Genomic DNA, 21,271 nt, shown 5'->3' with positions numbered 1-21,271 from the left:
GATATTCTTGTAAGTATCAATTTGTCACTCTTAACACAATTCAATTTAAACCTATCACATGTCCTAAAAGAATGATGAGTTCTTATCATATCGCACTGGTTTCATATAATTGTTGTCTTTTCTTTATATTGTTTGTCAGTAAGTTTATTTCCTTCGTGTTTGCATCACAAAATGTGATGCTGCCTTGAACATTTGCAGGCATAATTGAGTGGATTTTGATTTTGTTCAACATGCACTTACCTTGCTTAGCCAGTTTATATGATTGTTGTATAATCAGTATACCTCTCTGTTTTGTTATTGTGGAGAGGGGAAGTGAACATCCTGGTAGGAATGGGGGCTAGGAAGTATTGTATAGGGTAAGAAGAGTTGACTTGGTTGCTGAAAAGTGAGAATCAAAATACGTCTGTTGTTAAAGTGTTGTCTTGGTTAGCCAGAAGAGAAATGTTGCTTATTCTCTTTGAAGAAAGAGCAAGGGAAGACTGCATACAAATACAATCCTCCCCTGACCCTTGCAAAGCAGGGATCCTCTTGAATTGGGGATGCTCTTCCTTCAAGCTTCTAACATGAAATGCCAGACAGTAGGAGATGTTAAATAAAACTTCAAGTGCTCTTGTAAGTTAAACACTACCAGACTTTGGATATCTATTACTACTTGGAATATGCCTGCAACACACAAACTGCTTGCTGTCATGAGAAAACTAATCTACCATCTAGCTTCTACTATACATTTAGGTAATGTTTCTTAACCAAGATATGGGGTGGAAAATGTTAGATGTGAGAAGTATTCCGAATGTTTGTCCTTTCCAACGTGTTTGTTAAATTTATCTGGTGACCATTGGAAAAGAAGTCACATGACTTCTTAACTTGATTTTTTCAGATATGCTTATCCCTCCCCCCCTCCCTCTCAAGATAAGCATATCTTGGTTTTTACAAATAAGAAAAAAATGATGTTTGTGTCCTCTAGTGCATTCCAAAAAATTTAAGAAACAGTTTGATAAAAATTTTGGAATATTTCCCAGTCTTATCTTGACCATTCCATATCTTAGTTCAGAAAGCATTCCGGCCTTATCTTAATACTCCTTTATCTTGCTCATTTTAACAAACACTACTTTAGTGTCACTGATATTTGCAATGCTATATTGTGCATATGCATGCAATTCATGTTAGACCTATTTGTGTCCTCCCTTGCCAAATAAATTTGGTTCTTGTGTTCAAGGGCATGGGGTAATTGCTTCATCATCTGTTGAAGATCTCTCTATGTAGCTTGAGTAAAATGCCAATCTACCAATGAAACCACTATTTTTCTACATATTTCGTTCTAATATTGCATGTAGACTAGTTGGGAACCCCACATTCTTCTCTCCACAAAAAGCTAATTGAGATGTTTTTGTATGAGCTCCTTATTCACATGGAATGTTGAATGGATAACTCCTACTTGTAGGCCAGTATTGATATTGTTTCGAACACCTTTAATTATCAAAATAGTTAGGAGATAATCTGGGATTCCTCCTCAAGTATAGAGATGCTTGTTGTCATAGGGCTGAAATGAGCACAATTTTTTTGCCTTCTAATGGCACCAAGTTGTAGCACTTTGTTTGAGCTAATCTATGTGTCATGGCCCTAGGTTTTCCTAGGGTTTAGAATGGGATTTGGAGGAAATTGAGAAAGAAAGAACAAAAGGGAGGGGGAAAAAAGAACAGAAAGTGGGAGAAAATGAGAAGAAAAGGGGGAAGGTTTAGACATCAGAGAGGGAGAGAAGAATTGAGAGGGAAAATAGATTTGGTTTCATTCAATCTTTAGCTCCTTATTCTCTATTCTACAGCTTATTTATAGGCTGTTATATCCATGTAGTTATTAGCAACTTAACAACTGCAGTTATTAACAAACTAACAACGAAGCACACATTACACAGCCTAATGTACAACTAAGGGAAAATACACACAAAAGAACAATTACTACTAATGCCCTTGGGGTCATGACAATTCCCCCTTTTTTTTGAGAGGTTTCTTGTCCCCAAGAAACTTATTACAACTGTGTCTTCTTTGTCACCCAATTTCTGCTGCTTCTTCTCCATTGTTTTCGTTCTCCACTCCTTCCATGTTCAATAATTGTCTTCGATATCGGTGGCTGGGTTTGAATTTATCTCCACACTTATAACATGATCCTAATTTCCTTCTTTGCTCCATGGTAGATGGTTTGGCTACATTAGGGCTTGGATAAACCTTAGAATTCACATTTACTTGATTCCACTCCAATGGTTGATAGAACGAATGTTGAGTTACCGTTGCGATCGTGTTCTTGTTGAAAATCGCTTCCAATGCAAGCTCCTGTAACTTTGCCTTCTCAGCAACTTGCTTCATTGTCACTAGCTACATCATCTTGACCATCAGCCTCAACTCATCCTTAAGGTTGCTAATGAAGATGGGCACAAAATAATGCTCTGTTAGCGCTGGCTGTGAACTCCACATCAAAGACCTTAAGTCCTCAAATCGAATTTGATAGTCAACCACTGATCCTTTCTATCTCAATTTATTAAATTCTTGAATCACATTTGTCATAGAATTCTCTCCAAAATGTTCACACAGGTCTTTTGCAAATTTAGCCCAGTTGACCTCAAATCTCCTTGTCTAAAGCTAACCTTAGTACCATGAATTTGCCGTATCACTAAGGTAGGCTGCTGCTGGATTAATTTTCTGTCCTTTTGCTACATTGTAAAACTGAAAAAATCTCTCACATCTACAAATCCACCACCTTGGTTTCAATCCGTCGAAAACTGGTATTTCTAGTCTTGGTGCGGGAGCGTAAGTAGAGGTTTGAGAATTGCCTCTTACTGGAACGGTTGGGTCTACGATCGAGAGCTCTTTAGCCTGTTGCACTCCTAAAATTGTAGGAAATCCATCATTGGGCAAAATTGGATCAGAAACAAATCTTGGTAGAGATTCCAATTCGGAAGCTTGAGGGAGAATTCCATCACCAGGCAAGATTGGATTAGAAATGGTCCTCGGTGGGAAATTTGCTGGTAATAGCATGTTGCGGTGGTTTCTCTGATCACCGGTTGCCGTCGCCTCGCTGGTCCAAATTCGGCCATCCTCTTCCCAGCCAACCCTAGATCTAGCTACTGTTGTTCTAGATTTGTTCTGCCTTCTCCTTGAACGTACAACCCGACCTGCTCTGGATCTGTTGTGTTTTCTGCACAATGTCTTCATCTCTAGCACACTCTTCATCCACAAGCCGCTCCACCATGTCCACACCTGTAACCATTCCTCATTTTTCGGGCACACTAGTTATTGCCACGAAGAAGTTGAGTGGACAGAATTATTTCGCTTGGTCATCTGCAGTTGAGATTTGGTTTCTTGGACATGGTCTTGAGGATCATTTATCAAAGACTATTTCAACTATTCTTGAGGGAGATCAACCTCTTTGGCGGAAGGTGGATGCCTAGTTACTGATTTTATTGTGGCAGACTATTGAGCTGACTTTGATGCTGATATTTCGACCTCTTCGGGAGTGTAGTGCCCTATGGACTCGGGCTTGTGAGCTGTATACGAGTGACATCACTCGTATTTATGACGTGATTAGTGCTTTGTTCAATCTACGACAGACTGATTTGGATATGACCACGTATTTGGGTAAACTCCAAGTTTCTATTATTGATTTTAATGAGTTGATGCCATTTGATACAGATATCAAGAAACAACAGCAACAGCGTGATCACATGTTTATTGTCCTCTGTCTTTATGGAATTCGCCCAGAGCTCGAATCCGTTAAGACACAGATTCTCGACACTGCTTCTCTCCCACCTTTGACAAAGGTATTTGCCAGGCTACTTAGAGCCTCTTCTGTTACTGCTGATCATGGCATGTCCATACCTGGAGATCACTCCGCCCTTGTTATGACCTCGACTGATCGTGGTTATCGTGGTGGTCGTGCTCGGCCCCAGTGCTTCTATTGTAATCGTCTTGGTCACACTAGAGAGACCTGCTATCACCTACATGGTCGTCCACCTCAGGCAGCCAGTACTGCTAATATGGTTGTTGGTACTTCAGAGGGTCAGACATCTCTCACACCCAGTGATTCCTCACCAGTGACTATCTCTGAGGGGGAGTATGCTCAGTTCCGGGCAGCACAACAGGCTACTTCACCTATCACGTCCCTTGCTGACACCGGTAACCCTACTGCTTGTTTTACTAAGTCCTCCTCATCCTCTCTTGGCCCATGGATCTTCTACTCTGGTGCTACTAATCACATGTTTGATAATTGTTCTCTCTTATCTCATATTCAACCTTTGCAGTCTCTACCTCCTGTTACATTGATTGATGGCTCTCAAGCCTCAATCACGGGTATTGGCACAGCATCACCTCTCCCTACTTTACCATTGTCATCTATTTTCCACTTACCACAATGTTCCTTTAATTTGCTCTCTGTCAACTCACTCATAATCTTAATTGCTCTATAACTTTTTTGTCTGATTATGTTCTTGTGCAGGATTGGAGGATCGGACGGACGATTGGCACGGGGCTTGAGTCTCATGGCCTCTACTATCTATCTTCCCCTACTTCCTCAGTGGCGTGCACGATGACTACTTCCCCACTATAGGTCCATTGTCGACTGGGGCACCCATCTCTTCCAAATCTCAAGAAGATGGTTCCCAGTCTTTCTCATATTTCTTCCTTAGAGTGTGAGTCTTGTCAACTTGGGAAACATAGTCGTAGTTCTTTCCCAAGTACATGCAATAAACGTGTTAGTTCTCTTTTTTTAGTAGTCCATTCAGATGTATGGGGTCCCAGTCATGTTAGTTCAAAAGACGGTTTTCGGTATTTTGTAACATTTACTGATGATTTCTCTCGCACTACATGGCTATATTTAATGAAAACGCGTTCAGAATTATTTTCAGTATTCACTACATTTTGTACTGAAATTAGAACTCAATTTAATTTGCCTATCCGTGTTCTTCGTAGTGATAATGCTATTGAATATTTGTCTCTCCCATTTAAATCTTATATGGCATCTAATGGGATTCTTCACCAAACTTCGTGTCCTGGAACCTTACAACAAAATGGGGTGGCTGAATGCAAGAATCGTCATTTAATTGAGACAGCTCGCACGCTCCTTCTTCATATGCATGTTCCGATTCAATTTTTGGGTGATGCTGTCTTAACTGCATGTTACTTAATTAACCGCATGCCATCTTCTGTCCTTAATGACCAGATTCCTGATTCTGTTCTTTTTCCTCGAGTTGACTTATATTCTCTCCCCTCTTGTGTCTTTGGGAGTACTTGCTTTGTTCACCATTTTGCCCTAGGTCGTGATAAGCTCTCTGCTCGTTTCATCAAATGTGTCTTTCTAAGGTTATTCTCGCCTTCAGAAGGGGTATCGTTGCCACTCTTTTCAATTCACTCGATATTTTGTTTTAGCAGATGTTATCTTCTTTGAGTCATCTCCTTATTTTCCCTCTTCGTCTGAGGTCTTCGAGTTCGTGTCTGCTGGCTTACCTTTGCCTGTTCCTTTTCTTGACCTTTCATTATCTCCATCTCCACCCCCCATTACCTCTCGCCTTGATCGCCCCAATCTTCAGGTCTATCAACGGCGTCCACAGACTGTGGCCCAACCAGCACTGCCTGTCATCACTAGTCCGAGGGAGCCATCTCTTGACTCATCCTCTGTGCTGGTTAGCTCTTCCTCCTCTGGTTCGTCGCCTTCGGCTTCTGATCTTGACTTACCTATTGCTCTTCATAAAGGTACTCGTCATCGCACCACTTTCCATCCCATTTCACACTTTGTTAGTTATGATTCTTTGTCCCTTGGATATTTTGTTTTCGTTTCGCCTTTATCTTCTGTTTCTCTACCTAAATCTGTTCTCGAAGCTCTTTCCCATCCAGGGTGGCGGGCTGCTATGGTTGAAGAAATGTTTGCTTTACATTCCACCGAGACTTGGGACTTGGGACTTGGTATCTCTTCCCAAGGGTAAGTCTACTGTTGGTTGTTGCTGGGTTTACACTGTTAAAGTTGGCCCTGACGGCCGGATTGATCGTCTTAAGGCTCAACTTGTTGCCAAAGGCTACACTCAGGTTTTTGGTCTTGATTATGGCGATGCATTTTCTCCTGTTGCTAAGATCTCCTCTGTTTGCCTATTCTTATCTCTTGATGCTATGTTTCACTAGCCTCTTCATCAATTAGACATAAAAAATGCCTTCCTTCATGACGATTTACAGGAAGAGGTGTATGTGGAGCAACCTCTTGGCTTTGTTGCTTAGGGGGAGTCTGGGCTAGTGTGTCGTCTTCGGAAATCTCTATACGGTTTAAAACAGTCTCCTCAAGCTTGGTTTGGTCGACTCAGTTCAGCTGTTCTTAAGTTTGGGTTAACTCGGAGTGAAGTTGATCATTTTGTGTTTTATCGTTCTCAATCTGGCCGCCACATTCTTCTAGTGTTATATGTTGATGATATAGTACTTACAGGGGATGATGATGTTGGCATCACTTAATCGAAGGCTTCATCAACAGTTTCAAACTAAGGATCTGAGTCATTTGAAATATTTTTTGGGCATTGAGGTAGCTCGGTCAAAGCAAGGCATCTATATTTCTCAAAGGAAGTATGCCTTAGATGTGCTAGAGGAGACAAGATTGCTTGGATGTAAGCCCATAGATACCCCTATGGATCCAAATATCAAGCTGTTACCGAGATAGGGGGAGCCTCTCTTTGATCTTGGGCGCTACCGTCGACTAGTTGAAAAACTTAATTACCTCACAGTCACTCGTCCTAATATTTCATTTGCTGTGAGTGTGGTAAGTCAGTTCTTGGATTCACCTTGTGATAGCAGTGGATGCAGTGATTCATATTTTTCGATATATTAAGGCTGCCCCTGATTGGGGTGTATTATATCAAAATTATGGGCACAGCTAGATTGTGGGATATACAGATGCTGATTGGGCAGGATCACCTAGTGACAGGCGATCCACATCTAGATATTGTGTATTTGTGGGTGAAAACTTAGTCTCTTGGAAAAGTAAGAAGCAAACTGTTGTCGCTAGATCCAGTGTAGAAGTTGAATATAGGGCAATGGTCGTAACGCTAGTGTGGTTGAAACAATTAATTGAGGAGTTAGGAGTTACACAGGTTAAGCCTATGCAGTTGGTTTGTGACAATCAAGCTGCAATGCATATTGCTTCTAATCCTGTGTTTCACGAGAGAACCAAGTATATTGAAATTGATTGCCATTTTGTTGGAGAAAAGGTGATTTCTGGAGATACAGTTACAACATATGTGGGTTCCAATGTTCAATTGGCTGATTTACTCACCATGTCACTTTAGAGATTCTCGTGTGAATTATATTTGTATCAAGTTGGGCATGCTCAATATATATGCTCCAGCTTGAGAGGGAGTGTTAAATAAGATAAGTAAGGTGTAATAGTGTAATTAACTTTAAATACTTATATATATACTCTTATATTGTACGCTTAGTGGAATACACGGATTATTTTATTCTCATAACTTAACAAAATGGATATAGAAAATTAACATGGATTGTAGGGTGAGCCTTCAGCCTGTCAGGCAATTTGAGTCTGTATGCCACAAAACCTACTTTACCACCTCAAATGTCACATCATATTTAAGCATCAATCCACAATGTTCTACCTTGGCTCAAGGTCTCCTCATCAGCTAAGGTGTGAACTTCAGCTTGAGTTTGCCCTCCACTTGGAACTCCACCTCTTTGTCTTTTACCAGCATACTTTTTCATGCGTCTGACTACCTTGTTCAGGTTATCTTGGGCCTTCTTAAGAATCTCCTGCTTGTCCTGTACATAGTTGTGTGCTGTTGGACTCATTCCACCGGAGGGAGCCTTGTCTACATCATGTGTTTTCATCATAAGTCCAACTTGAAGGAACTTTGTCATATAGCTGAATATCTATGCAAGTTGTAACAAAACTAAGCAGTATTGGCCATTGCAACCTTAAGCCTGTCAAAGGCTTCGTGGCATGCCTCAGTCCATCTCCAAGGGTGTCCTTTAGAAGGTCTCATTGGATTTGGGCCACCTTTTTTCATACCTTTGGATGAATTTTCAGTACTAATTTGTCAAACCCAAGAAGATTCTCAATAAGGTGACTTTGGTAGGGGTTGGCCAGGCCATTGCCTTACTTTCATCTATATGCACCCGACCTTGGCTGGCTTAATGACCCAAGAACATCACTCCTCACAAGCAAACTTGCACTTTTCCTTCTTGACACTGGTTCCCCTCCCAAGCGATCAAGAATCTTTCCCAAATGGACTATGTGATCCTCCAAGGACCCACTATAAATTACAATATCATCAGGAAATTGATCAATATATTCATTCATAACATTATTCATCATATACAAAAGGTAGCAGGGGTATTAGTCAACCCGAAGGCATGAATAAAAACTCATAAGCACCATACTGAGTTACAAGTCATTTTCCCTCTTCTGCAATCCTAACCTGTCAGTACCCAGAGTTAAGATCTACGTTGGTGAAGTAAGAGGCTTGGGCCAACTTGTTGAACAAGTTTGCTGTCAGTGGGATTGGGTATTTGTTCTTCATTGTGATTTTATTCAAGGCCTTGTAGTCTATATAAATACATAAATGAGCCATCTTTTGCTTTCTTAAACTACAACCATATTCCAAAGGAGGCATGCAATATCTTTTGCTTTCTTAAACTACAACCATATTCCAAAGGAGGCATGCAATATAGTGCGTAAGCTAGAGGCTTCATGCTTGGCAGCAGGTCAATATGGTGATCAGTGGCACGCTGTAAAGGCAAACTCTTGGGGAGCTCTGGAGGCATCACATTGACATATTCCTCCAGAAGCTTGGCTATTTTCAGGGGAATCTCCTCCCTATCGCTGGGCTCCTCCTCCACCACTGCAGTTAGAAAGGTTTCCCCCCCTTCTTCAGCCCATTCTCCACCTGAATGGCTGACATGCTGCCTCTATCTGAAGTCACCTCTAGAATGAAACAATGACTTCTCTCATCTATGATGAAAAGTCCACCCAAATGCTAAATAACAACAGCTTTGGCAACTTGGCAGAAGTCAGTGCTAAGGTTGACATCAAAGTTGTCCAAGGACACCACAGTAAAACTCAGCCTTCCAATCCATGAGCCAATAATGACTTGAACATCAGAAGCTACCCTTACACATTCTGAGATGTCAAGTTCACTACCTTGATATGGCTTGGGCACTTGGAAACCTTTGACCCAAGCATGGTCATCATCCATCCTAACACGAAGTTGTGGGTTGCTCTTGGACTTCATGGCTACGTAGTTAACATGATTATGACACAGTTGGACATGTATCAGATTGCTCACAAGGGAAACAATCTGTTCATTGTGTAGGATAGTTAGACGTTGGAATGGGTTCACCTGCACAGGATTTGCCACATCTAGGCCCCCTTCTTCCTCTTTGGCCACTATTGCAGTTAGCCTTTCATGCTTAGGTAATTGTCATGGACGATGGGGTCCATTGCGTATAAAACATCCAACATTGTTTTGATTGCCACTTCTTGTCAAGGATGTGACTAAACCTTTCTGTTTGCCACCACTTTTGCCAGCTTGTGCCTTCTTACCGTGCTTTTGTTTGCTTTGTTATTAAGCCTGCTGGCTTCCCCCTATGAAGGCTTTGTAATACAAAAGTCCACTGGCCTGTCTGCAACATCAATGGTAGAACACAAGTCTTGAATTCTTAACATGCGAAGTTCAAGTTGGTCGTTGGCCTGAAGTGAAATTGAAGAGATTGTTCTCCTACAACATGTTTTTGGTGTCCAGCATCAATAAATTGAAGTGTTTAACATACTCCCAAATTGTGCCTGTTTGTCTCAACCTTTTAAGGGCACCCCTAACAACCCAAGTGGTGTTGCTAGGGGGGAATTGATCCTTAACTTTTTCTGTAAGATATCCCATGTCGAGATCACTGGCCTTTTTGCCTCATTATCTGTGTCCAACCTTCCTCCACCAGAGCCTGGCATCTCCAGTGATTAGGTGGAAAATCAAAGCTAGCCTCACCCAAGCTGAGCATATTCCACTGATATGCTTGGTTATTAAGCTGTAGAAGTTGCTTTGCTGCAGTTTAGGTTCAACACTTCTTTCATTTTCTCAACTCCTGTTTGGGTTTCAGATTTTACTTGTGGAAAATATAGATTACATGTCTGGTTTTGGAGTCAAAGACACTTCCAATCAGGTATTCTGTCTATTTGAAAGGGTTCATTTCATATGAAACATATTGCTGGCTGAACTTCCCACATAATGGGATTAAGGATTGTGATTGTTGTTTCAACTTGAATTGGCTTACAATATTAGTTAAGATATCTTGAATCAAGTGGTCAAAAAAGAGATATTGTTGAAGATGTTATTCACATAATCAAGGCAGGATGGTTAAAATGGACAAGTGCTTCTAGCATTTTATGTGATCATAATATCTCTTTAAAGTTAAAAGAGAAGTTTATTGAATGGTTATAAGATGAGTTTGTTGCATGGAATGAAATGTTGGATAGTTTAAGTGCCAATATTATAAAATATGAGGGTAATTCAGATGAGAATGTGATGGTAGATATGTGGTCATACAAGATAAGACATAATTAGAAATTAGGTCATTTATAGATTATAATAAAATTGGAACAGTGGATGATATGATGTGTGAGAGGTAATTAAAATGATTTGGGTACATGAGAAGAAGAATATTACACACACATGCGGTAAGACTAGATGAAATGAAGAACGTTAAAGAGATAGATGAAGACCAAATAGAATTTTGTAGAAAGCCTTTAGTTATGACAAGGGATTTAATAATCTTATGGAAGATATAGTGAACAGAGATGATTGGGGGGTTAGAATTCATGTAGTATACCTAGTGAGATTAAAGCTGCTTCTTCTTGTTTGTTGAATCAACTTACTTTTTCTCTCAATGTAATCTTCCTTTTTATTTTGTAGAATGTTCCCATGACTAAGTCTGAGTGGGTAAGGTCTCATTTTACTGTGCAGTAGCATGTTTCTCAACTGGGCCATTCACTGGAAGAAAATACTAGTGTATATGATGCTACAAAGATGGTTAACATCACCAGTGGACATAAAATTCATTTCATTTTTATGTTGTGTGTGTTCTGCAGATGAAAGACTGAATGATATCGTTGGGAGTGCATATTATGTGGCACCAGAAGTCCTTCATAGATCTTATAGTCTTGAAGCAGATATCTGGAGTATTGGTGTGATTACTTACATCTTGCTCTGTGGAAGTAGACCATTCTGGGCAAGAACAGAATCTGGGATTTTTCGTGCAGTACTAAGGGCCGATCCTAACTTTGATGACTTACCTTGGCCCTCTGTGACACCAGAAGCCAAAGATTTTGTGAAAAGGCTCTTAAACAAGGACTACAGAAAAAGGATGACTGCTGCGCAAGCTCTAAGTGAGTTGCAAGTTTGAGTTATCATTTTCATGTAATAAAAAGATTTTCTACACTGAAGTAACAAAAATGGTTTTAATGTATATGCACAATGGCCACATTATTTTCTGTTAGCAATTAGTGAATGCTGAAATTCATATTTCTTGTTTGAATAATTTATAACTAGTATGCTTTTTTTTCCATCACAGCTCACCCTTGGTTGAGGACTGAAAATCATCCTATTCCTTTAGATATATTGATCTATAAGTTAGTCAAGTCATACCTTCATGCTACACCTTTCAAACGTGCGGCCCTTAAGGTACTGTCTTGTTACCTTGCATGGCTACAATAGTCTTATTTCATGATTAGTTTTACTGGACATACATGTCATTGCTATTAACTTATTATATTACTTTTCCCCATTTTCCTAATTGAAATTGTTGTTATATCCTGTATATTTAGGCTATTGCTTTTATCAATTGCCTATAGAAGCATTTCTAACATGCCCTTTACAATACCCCCTCTCCCTCCCCCTCCCAATATAAATAAATAAATAAATATATATATGTTGTCCTGCAGCAGTTCTTTCGTCTTGGATAATGATGTACAAATTTTGATGCACATGACTGGGAATGTGCTGAGTAGTCACTCTAACAAGTTTCTGGAGTAAAGTCTAGGCTATTCTGTGTCCAATATTATACCCTTTATTCTGGTTGCAATAAAAAATGAGACCTTCCTTTGCTGTAAATTTGACCTAGCAATACTCACCAACTCTAGACTGTTTTAGTTTAGCATTTGTGCTACTGTTGTCAGCAACCTTGGGAATTAGGGTGCAACTGTGACACCCTGTGCTTACTTTGAGGTCAAGAATCTAGGTTGAGACATTAAGAAGCTGCTGATGACCTAAAGTTGACTTTGGCATCAGCTGCCCAAGTGTAGAAGTGACAGTTGACCATCAGTCAACTCTAGGGATCAAGTATGTGTAGAATTGAGGAACTGAAGCCAACAGTCGAGGGGACAGTTGACTGTTAGATTGGTTGTTAAGGCAGGTGAAAAGAATCTGGTAAGAAGCTGATTCTGAGTTTGAATTTGGGGAATCAAAAGAATGAATAATTAGCCACATTTTGGATATGTTGTGTTAGGCATATTGAAAGGATTCCAAATATATAAAATTTATTAATTTTGGTTAAAGTTTGTAAAAGATGGGATTGAGGATTGATGAGGTGATTAAGTTAATCAAAGTGGGATGAAGAGTCTTCAGCAACTCCGATACATTCTCCAGCAATCTAGAGGGTTCTAGAAGTTAGAATGAGCTGGCCAGGGTTGCTGACGCAGCTCTAGAGCTGTAAGGAATGGAATTGGCCACGATTTAGGGCTAAGTGGGTGGGTACAAAGTGATACTTAGCATGCTGCTTCACCACTTGTCACCTGCTTGGATTTGCTTATAAGTGGGTCCCTCAACTGTTTGCTCCAGCACAACTTGTGGTAGAATGAGAGGCTCTTTTAAGTATAGAGTGAAGAAGGAAGTAAGAGAAGTGCAGGGGAAAAAGAGAGAGAGAGAGAAAGTTAGAGGAGGGAAGGATATTTTGCTAAAAGGCAGACCTAAGCCTTTGACTGAGGTAAGTGCATGGTTATGGTGGCCTTATTGGCATTGTGTGTGAAATGTTTATAATGACATGATTTCTATGCATCAAGGTGTGCACTGTGAGCATGCTGCGTGTATGAATCGATTTGGTGTATGTGGGTTCAGTGCCATCTGTGAGACTTTTCTTGTGCCTAGTGTGATGAGGCATAATAAGAGGTTTGAACCTAGGGGTGCACCAGGAGAATGTGGTTTGAACTTAAAGGCTGCCCACATGCTATTGGTTTGTGTGTTCATTGCCATGCCATGACTTATTGAAATGTGTCCTCATGCATATGACGGTTGCATTGTTCCAAACCATGCGCATGGAGGGATTAGTGACCAGCTGGGGCGAGGTGATGGGGGAAGGCTCTTTTGGGGAAGTCAAGTGTGGACATTGATTGAAGGCTCCTATCCCTATGGAAGTCCTGCACACACAGGGCACCTGGTAAGTCTTACAACTGAAGGATTCACATGATACCCCAAACACAAACCAAGAAAAGATATCTCAAGCCTCGTGTTGCAGGTAGACCTGAGGGCCACAGGTCATGACGGCATTAATGAGGCCAGATGTAGCAAATGGATGGCAATCCTTGAAGACGGGGTTGGAGCCAAGCAACTGCATAGAATATCCTGGAAGGAAAAAAATCCATACTATATTCCCTTAGAATTGTTTAGGAAATGCTATTAAACTATAAAAAATTTAGACAATGATACTAGAACCTTGGTCTTGCATATTCTTTTGGAAAGAACCTGTATATGCAAGCCTAGTTATGGTGGTAGGAGTGCCATGCTGGCTGTCTCAGGATGTTAGATTTGCTAGTCATGTGATGCAGTTGAAGCCCTTTCCACTTCTCATCTTTGTGTGGCTAGATGAATAGAATATTGTGGCTGAGCTAATAGATTAGCTCAGCAATTGCTTTGGGGGCCTTTGAACTAAATGAAGTGATAAATGCTAGCATAAATTAGGGCTTGACTGCTGCTTTTATGTGACAATGTTGGATGAAGAATGAATCTCCCAAAAATCCATTAGCCCTCAATGTCAGAAGAGTTTGAGGCATGCCTTGCAAGCATGATCTTAGCATCTGGAAAATTTAATATTAGTGTAATGAAAGCAATAAGTCCGTTAAAAGATGTGTATGTATGTTACTTGCTTGTCAATTGTTGAATAGTATTAAATTAACTGGAAACACCAGAAACTTCAACTCATTGTGAAATTCTAGTCCTAACAAGGCCCAGCATGTAATGATCAATGGGGCTCATGGTCCCCTATGATACCTATGTCTAGCAAATTTAGACAGCAATACATATCCCAGTTCTAAAAAGTTTAACTGATGATCTGACTACGGCATTTTAACTTCAAATAGGTTAACAATTTGAATATCGGATTTCCCCTTTTTATGTTGTCATGCTTCAAAGATTAACCAAGGGGGATTATTTGGTTGGTTTGATTGAATTATCTCAATTTGTTAAAATTACTTGGGTCCAAGATCCACCAATTGCATATGCAACTAGAAGCATATTAGACAAACTAATTTTTATGTGAAAAAAACCCTAAAGGCATCACCCACAAGGCAGAAGGGAAAAGCCATTGCGCATCGGACTTAATCTATGTAAACAATCAAACTCTCAAGGAAAAGATTACAAGAAGGCAGCTTACGTCCCTTCTTTCCTGTCACGGTTGGGACTTGAATTCACAATCTTGTTTGTTTATCTGCTAACTGACCAAGATCTATGGTTCTGTATTGAGCTTTGACCCTTATTAATCTATTGAGACTTGAACTAGAACTACCATGATATCTCTCACAAGATAGAATAATGAATAATATCTATTAGAAAAGCTTGAACATGATAGTCTCATGCAAAAAAAGTTCTATATATACTCTCTAACATCTCTAGTATATGGAGTCACCCCTTGAACTTGTAGTAGGTAAGGCCAACTTGACATAGGGTATATTTGTTGACAGGTGTTTGTAAGAAAACAAGAATGACAATCCTTTTATCCCACTAAGTGGGTTCAATTACATGAATTCTAGACCTATAATCATCTCTATATTATCATATTTTTTGTATGGCCATTATATCCTATGTTATGTCTATGGATTACTTATTGTTGGAGAAACTGATTTGATTTGATTAGCAAACATCCCAATCAATCTCCTTTGATTATGGGATTGGTTGTTAGAATCTTTTCATATTTATTAATTGACTTTTGTACATATTTGATTAGGTTTCATTTCCTCTTAGTTTCCTTGTTGTAATCTTTCCTACTTTGTAAGTCCTTATGTATATATAGGGTGATCGGCCCTACTGTGAATATATGAAATACAATTACAACTTTTCTTACATGGTATCAGAGCATTTTGGTTCCAAAGGCATTATGTTTCTCCAACCTTCATTGTCGTTTTTTTTTCCTTGTGATTCATTGTCATTTTTTTTCCTCGTGACCCTCAGTTTCTCTGGCTTTCATGGCCGTTTTTTTGGCCTTCATCAGCATCATCCCTAGGGTTCTTTCCCATCGGCCTTCATTGTCGTTGCCAAGCCCATTGGCCTTCATCGCCGCCTTCTGCTCATCGACCTTCATCGCTGCTGTCATGCTAGTTGGCCTTCATTGCTGTTGCCACTCTCGTCGGCCTTCATTGTTTTTTCTCATCCCATCCCTGACCTTTGTTGTCATGCCCAGATTGAGAAGTTGTTGCTATTGCTATTTCCTGTGCTCCCTGTTCTCTCCGGCAACCATAGTGGGAGATGAACCCATGACCTTTGATCTTGGCTCCACATCCCTACTGTTTGGACTTCCTTTCTAACGTCGCAGCTCTAGTGAGTGACAGTTACCTCACATTGGGTCGATTCTAATAAGTGACGTTGGTCTAGTGTCGCAGCTCTAGTGAGTGACTGTTACCTTGCAGTGGGTCGATTCAAATCAGTGAAGCTGTTGTGACTTTGCAATGTCTTCAACCACTACGACTAGCAGCCCTAGCCACCCCTCGGTTGATCCTAACATGCTGTTTGGAGCCATTCCCAACATTGCAGCAAGCGACTTCCAAAATCTCAACCCGTCCTACCGATTAGATGGAAGAACTATCTATAGTGGTATCAAGTGGTGCGAACATTCTCAAAGGGAAAAGGGAAGCTGAGTCATCTTGATGGAATGGGTCCAAAAGATGACCCAAGATTTGCAACATGGGACGAGGAGGACTCGACAATTATGTTGTGGCTGTGGAACTCTATTCTACCCGAAATCAACCGCAACTGCATGTTCCTATCCACTGCCCAAGAGGTATGGGAGATTGTTCGAAAGACAAACTCAAAAATGCAAGATGTTAGCCTTGATGTTTGAGATCAAAACTAAAATCACGTCTACAAAGCAGACAAGTTTTTCCGTGACTGAATATTTCAATACACTAAATGGCCTATGGTTAGAACTTGGTCACTATCAGAATTTGAAGATGAAGATAACGAGGGTGCCCAAACCTTGAAGGACTTCATTGAAAGAGACTGAGTATTTGAATTTCTAGTGAGTCTAAATTCAATGTTTGACCCTATTCGAGTTCAAATCCTTAGAAGAGAAAAGTTGCCACCATTGGGTGAGGTCTTTTATATTGTTCGGGCTGAGGAAAGAAGACACTTGGTCATGTTGTAGTCTTAGCAAACTGAGGGATCTGCCATGGTATCGAGGAAGAATAATGGAGGGAAGACGACCGTTGGGAGTCAGACTAATCGCCTTAAGCCCCCCAATAAAGATAGTCTTTGGTGTACATTTTGTAAGAAGCCACACCACACGAGGGAAAACTATTTCAAGCTTCATGGTAAAACTCAAGTTCTGAGTCTGACTGGTGAATTCAGGGGACAAACACAATAGTCAACGAACACTGCCAAAATGGCAAATCGGTCACAAGATAATTTGGGTAGTAGTGATGAACTTGGTGGACTGAGTAAGGACAAAATTGAGAAGCTGTGAGCTTTTATCCAATCTTTCTCTAGCTCTAGTTCTGCATGCTCTCTAGCCACTCCTAGTAAGTGTCTCTCTACTTGTTCCTTTAATGCTAATGAATGCCCACATCTTACCTCATAGGTACTTGACTCGAGAGCCATTGACCACATGTCACCATGTCCCACCTTGTTTGAAACTTATAAACCTCTTTCGGGCCATAAAGGGCTCGCTATTGCGAATGGTTCTCATATTCCTATTGCTGGTCAAGGCAACATCAATCTCATTCCAATTATCCCCTTGACCAACATTCTTCATGTTCCCAAGCTATCCACCAACCTTTTGTCCATCTATGAAATCATTAAATCTTTGAACTGTAGTGTTACCTTTTTTAATACACACTACGTTTTCTTGGACCGGATTTCAGGAAGGAGAATTGGACTTGCTAAGGTTAAGGATAGACTCTACTATATTGAGGAACCGAGCACTTCTAATGGATTAGGGCACTAGTTGGCTCTTTCATCACAAGGTACCTCTTCTACTTCCAAGATCCTACTACAACATTGTTGGTTTGGCCATCCCCTATTTAGTCTCTTAAAAACTATGTTTCCTGCCTTATTTCACAATGTATCTCTTGACAATTTTCATTGTGAAGTCTGTGAACTTGCTAAACATCACATAATTTCTTTTCCCTTGGTTAATAAAAGATCTGCTTTCCCTTTGTCATTAATTCATAGTGATATATGGTGTCCTTCATGGGTTTGTAACTGCACTAGGGCTCGATGGTTTGTTTCCTTTATTGATGTTGCACTTGGGTCACTTGGGTTTACACCTCATGAAAGACAAACTTGACATTTCCACTATTCTTCCCACTTTTTGTTAATGATCAAAACCCAATTCGAGGTGTGCATAAAATGGTTTCGATTGGAAAATGCCAAGGACTACTTCAACCAATGTCTAAATTAATTCTTTCTCAAAGAAGGCATTATTCATGAGTTCTCTTATGTTGACAACAAACCCCCCCCCCCCCCCCCAAAAAAAAAAAAAAAAAAAAAAAAAAAAAACAAAATGGCATGGCTAAAAGGAAAAATCGTCACCTCTTAAATGTTACTTGTTCCCTACTATTTCAGTCTTGTGTACCTAAACAATTACAGGAGAAGCTGTGCCCACTGCCACTCATCTAATTAACCGTGTCCCTTCTCGATCCCCTGACAAAAAAGAGTCTCATTTGGCTTCTAATGCAACACTACCCATCTGTCCCCATTTCATCCACTTTATCTTCAAAAGTTTTTGGGTGAACGGTATATGTACATCTTCATCAACGTAGTCGTGACAACCTTAACCCTCGGGTTCTCAAGTGTATCTTCCTTAACTATTCTAACACTTAGAAAGGGTATAAATACTATCATTTGTCCACTCATAAATTCTATCTCCATGGATGTTGCCTTTCACGAAGATACTCCTTTTTTCTTTTCTTCTCCACCTCTTCTTCAAGATCTCACTCTTGACACTCGTCTAACCCCTTATCCTCTTGTCATGATCCTAGGGTTTAGCCTAGGATTGGAATGACAATTGGAAGGAGCTGATGAATAGAATGAAGAGCAGAATATTTGAGAGGAAGAAATGGACAGAAATAGGGAGAGAATGTAGCGAGAATTGAGGGAGAGAAGTAAAGAGAAATGAGAGGGAAATTTAGGAGAATTGTAGAGAGTGAATCAGTTTTCATTTATCATTTTAATCATCCCTATCCCATCCATTTACATATCCTTATATAGGCATATTTGCTCCTAACTAACTGCATAACAGCACCCATGTGCTTATAACCAATTGCTAAAATATCTAAAATATCTTCTAACAACTATTATCAACCTATTACTATATTGCCTTTCAATAGATTCTTGGATCATGACAATTCCCCCCTCCTTGAAAGAGTTCTTGTCCCCAAGAACTTACAACAATTTAGCCATTGCTCCTCAACCAATACCAACTCTCTCTAGCTTGGTTGTTCTTTCTTTTATCATTCCCTTTCTAGGCCGCTTCTTCTTTGTTCTTGGATACTTTTCAGCTGTCAATGTGTCCACATCAAATGCCTTCAATGAATTTAGCCGCTCCTTGTCGCAGGTAGTAGCTGAAATCTGCAACCCTACATCCTTCAAATGTTGATCATTTTGAAACTCAAGCAACCGACCAGCTACCACATATGTTTTCCCCTTCTCATCATCTTCGTTGTGTGTTGTTTTGAATATAGAGGGTTGACTAACTAGTTTTCCAGCCATCTGTTCGTCCTTCAATGTAATAGACAAGCATTCGGATTTACCAACTAGAGGAAGAACCAATACAGCAGTGGGAATTTTGTCCCCTTTGACAAAACTTTGACTTCTTCAACTGCCTCCTTTAGCTTTTCCCCAGCTACAACCGGCTTCAAGAATTCCTCATCACTTTGAATCTGCTGTTGGTGGATAGAGCTACTATCAAGGTCATAATTCGCAAGAAACTTGCCTTGGCTGGAAGAGAAATTTGCAATCTGGTTTAACCCTTCATTTCTTTCTTGCCAGCCCTCATTTGGCACATTCAAGTGTATTAACTCCTACCTTGGCTGCTCCCTTTTAAGAAACTCCTCCTTGTTAAAACTTCCATGATAGTTATCAAAGTATTCGGTGGGAAAACTGTAATGATACTCCTTAGATAGTATCATTGCAAACTCTTGCAACTTCTCGCGTATCATAAGACCAAATTCCTTGCTCGCATCATGTATCTCATTGCTTGTCCCTTTGTCCCTGTTGTTGCCAACTAAAAATGCAGCCTTCTTTGGCTGCCCTTGAGGCTCCATTCCAGCTGAAAAGGAAGTTTTCTCTTGTTGCAATTGAGACTCTAATGGTCTCATATATGCACTGTTCCCCTTGGCTGCCTTTTCACCAACAACAGACTTTGAAGACCAAGGAGCTATATACATACTGCTTCTTCTTCAAACAAGTTATCCCAAAATTCAAAGCCGAAATTAACCCTTGTTTCCCTTTGCTCACAGCCTCAAGCACCAACAGTCAACGAGCTGGATGAGCTGGAAGAATCCATTTCTCACATGGAATTGAACTGGTTCAACGATCTTCCTAGCCACGCTCCTTCTTTTGGCCTCAGCTGTCCACCTTCCTCTTCAAGACTCGGACCTTTAACTACATAAACTGATTTCTCTGCCTTCAACTCAAATCAAAACTGCAGCCAAGAGTTGCTATTACCCAATCACCGTCCAACACCTACTTCACACTTTAGTGGCCCCGAGAGTCAATTGGATCCGAGAATCTGTTGCGGCTTCCGACGAGTTCTTGGAATTCTCAGAAATCACCTTGAATCTCTGCTTGATCAATCCCACGAAGAGCCATCGGAATCGATTCCGAGATTCAACCAAAAATCTCCTCAAAGCAGTTGGCAACCTATAATCCGCTTCTGTGGCTTACGGCTAATGAGCGCCACCTCACCCACTGCTTCAAGAAGTCGCCCAGACTTAATCCGCCTCAAACGGAATCCGCAGCGATCTGGGTTTGCTTCGCCTTTAAGTCTGGAGCGTCACAACAACACTCCTTGCTGAAGTAGCTCTAGTCCATGGTCAGATGAATAAATTGTTGAGAGCTCGTGTGAGAGTTGGTTTGGCTGCTTTGCTCTCATTTCGGTAATGGAGGAAGAAGGTTGAAGCAACTGAAGAAGGCCCTCGATTAACTCAAGCAGAAGTAGTCGATAGTTAAGGAACTGCTCTCGCCTGGTATTTCTGAAATCTGGTAGCAACTACAATGGGTTCAAGAAGTTGCCCAGATCCGCTTCCTACCGTTTGGGTTAAAATCACTGACCAATCAAAGCGGTAGTTCCAGCAACGCACCGGTCGAAAGGTTCATCGTTTGGGTCGGAATTGCCTTTCGATCAAGGTAGGTAGCTCGCTTCACCCATACGGTCAGAATTGCTTCTTTACCCAAAATTGCAACAGCATCGTGCCTTCCGAACAAGCGGCCACACCCACAGAATTCCAACGGAATAATCGAAGAAGGTGCAGAGCGGAAGGCGATTGTGATGCAACCAGTGGAATTCTCCAAAATTGAGAATCGATGGCTGCAGTTTCTTCGAAATTCACCTACAAACAGCTTCGAGGAATGACTACTCTGGTCGGAATCACCTTCCGATCCAAATGAGCAGCACACCGCTGACAATCGGGTTCCCCTTAAATCAGAATCGCAATTGCAGCGACTCGAAAAATATAGCAGCGAATCAACCTGCTGCTCCGGGATTCAATAGTCGAACCTTCCGCTTTTCTTCCACAACCGAGGTCGCCTTTTTTGATCGAACATCAC

At 40.6% G+C, this 21,271-nt stretch overlaps 2 protein-coding genes across 2 annotated transcripts in view; both read left to right on the top strand.

Annotated features, from left to right (window-relative positions):
- Positions 1-21,271, top strand: part of LOC127801650 (CDPK-related kinase 3-like) — a 42,751-nt gene that overhangs the window by 9,163 nt on the left and 12,317 nt on the right. The window contains exons 6-7 of the mRNA XM_052336953.1: positions 11,113-11,409; positions 11,595-11,704. Of these exons, the coding sequence (XP_052192913.1) occupies positions 11,113-11,409; positions 11,595-11,704 (407 nt within the window). The remainder of the gene's footprint in view (positions 1-11,112; positions 11,410-11,594; positions 11,705-21,271) is intronic.
- LOC127801651 (uncharacterized) lies at positions 72-6,055 on the top strand. Its single transcript, XM_052336955.1, has 3 exons — positions 72-4,166; positions 4,486-5,738; positions 5,880-6,055. Exons 1-2 carry the CDS (start codon positions 3,482-3,484, stop codon positions 4,521-4,523), a joined length of 723 nt encoding a protein of 240 aa, XP_052192915.1. The 5' UTR covers positions 72-3,481; the 3' UTR covers positions 4,524-5,738; positions 5,880-6,055.

This window comes from Diospyros lotus, chromosome 5 (genome assembly GCF_014633365.1).
Source record: "Diospyros lotus cultivar Yz01 chromosome 5, ASM1463336v1, whole genome shotgun sequence".
NCBI lineage: Eukaryota > Viridiplantae > Streptophyta > Magnoliopsida > Ericales > Ebenaceae > Diospyros > Diospyros lotus.
The sequence above is the reverse complement of the archived record's forward strand: the minus strand, read 5'-3'. Positions and strand labels throughout refer to the sequence as shown.

Coding starts and splice junctions, on each gene's coding strand:
- LOC127801651 (XM_052336955.1), top strand. CDS start 3,482: ATGCTGATATTTCGACCTCTTCGGGAGTGTAGTGCCCTATGGACTCGG. Junction 4,167..4,485: donor CACGTCCCTTGCTGACACCG/GTAACCCTACTG, acceptor GTTCTTGTGCAG/GATTGGAGGATCGGACGGAC.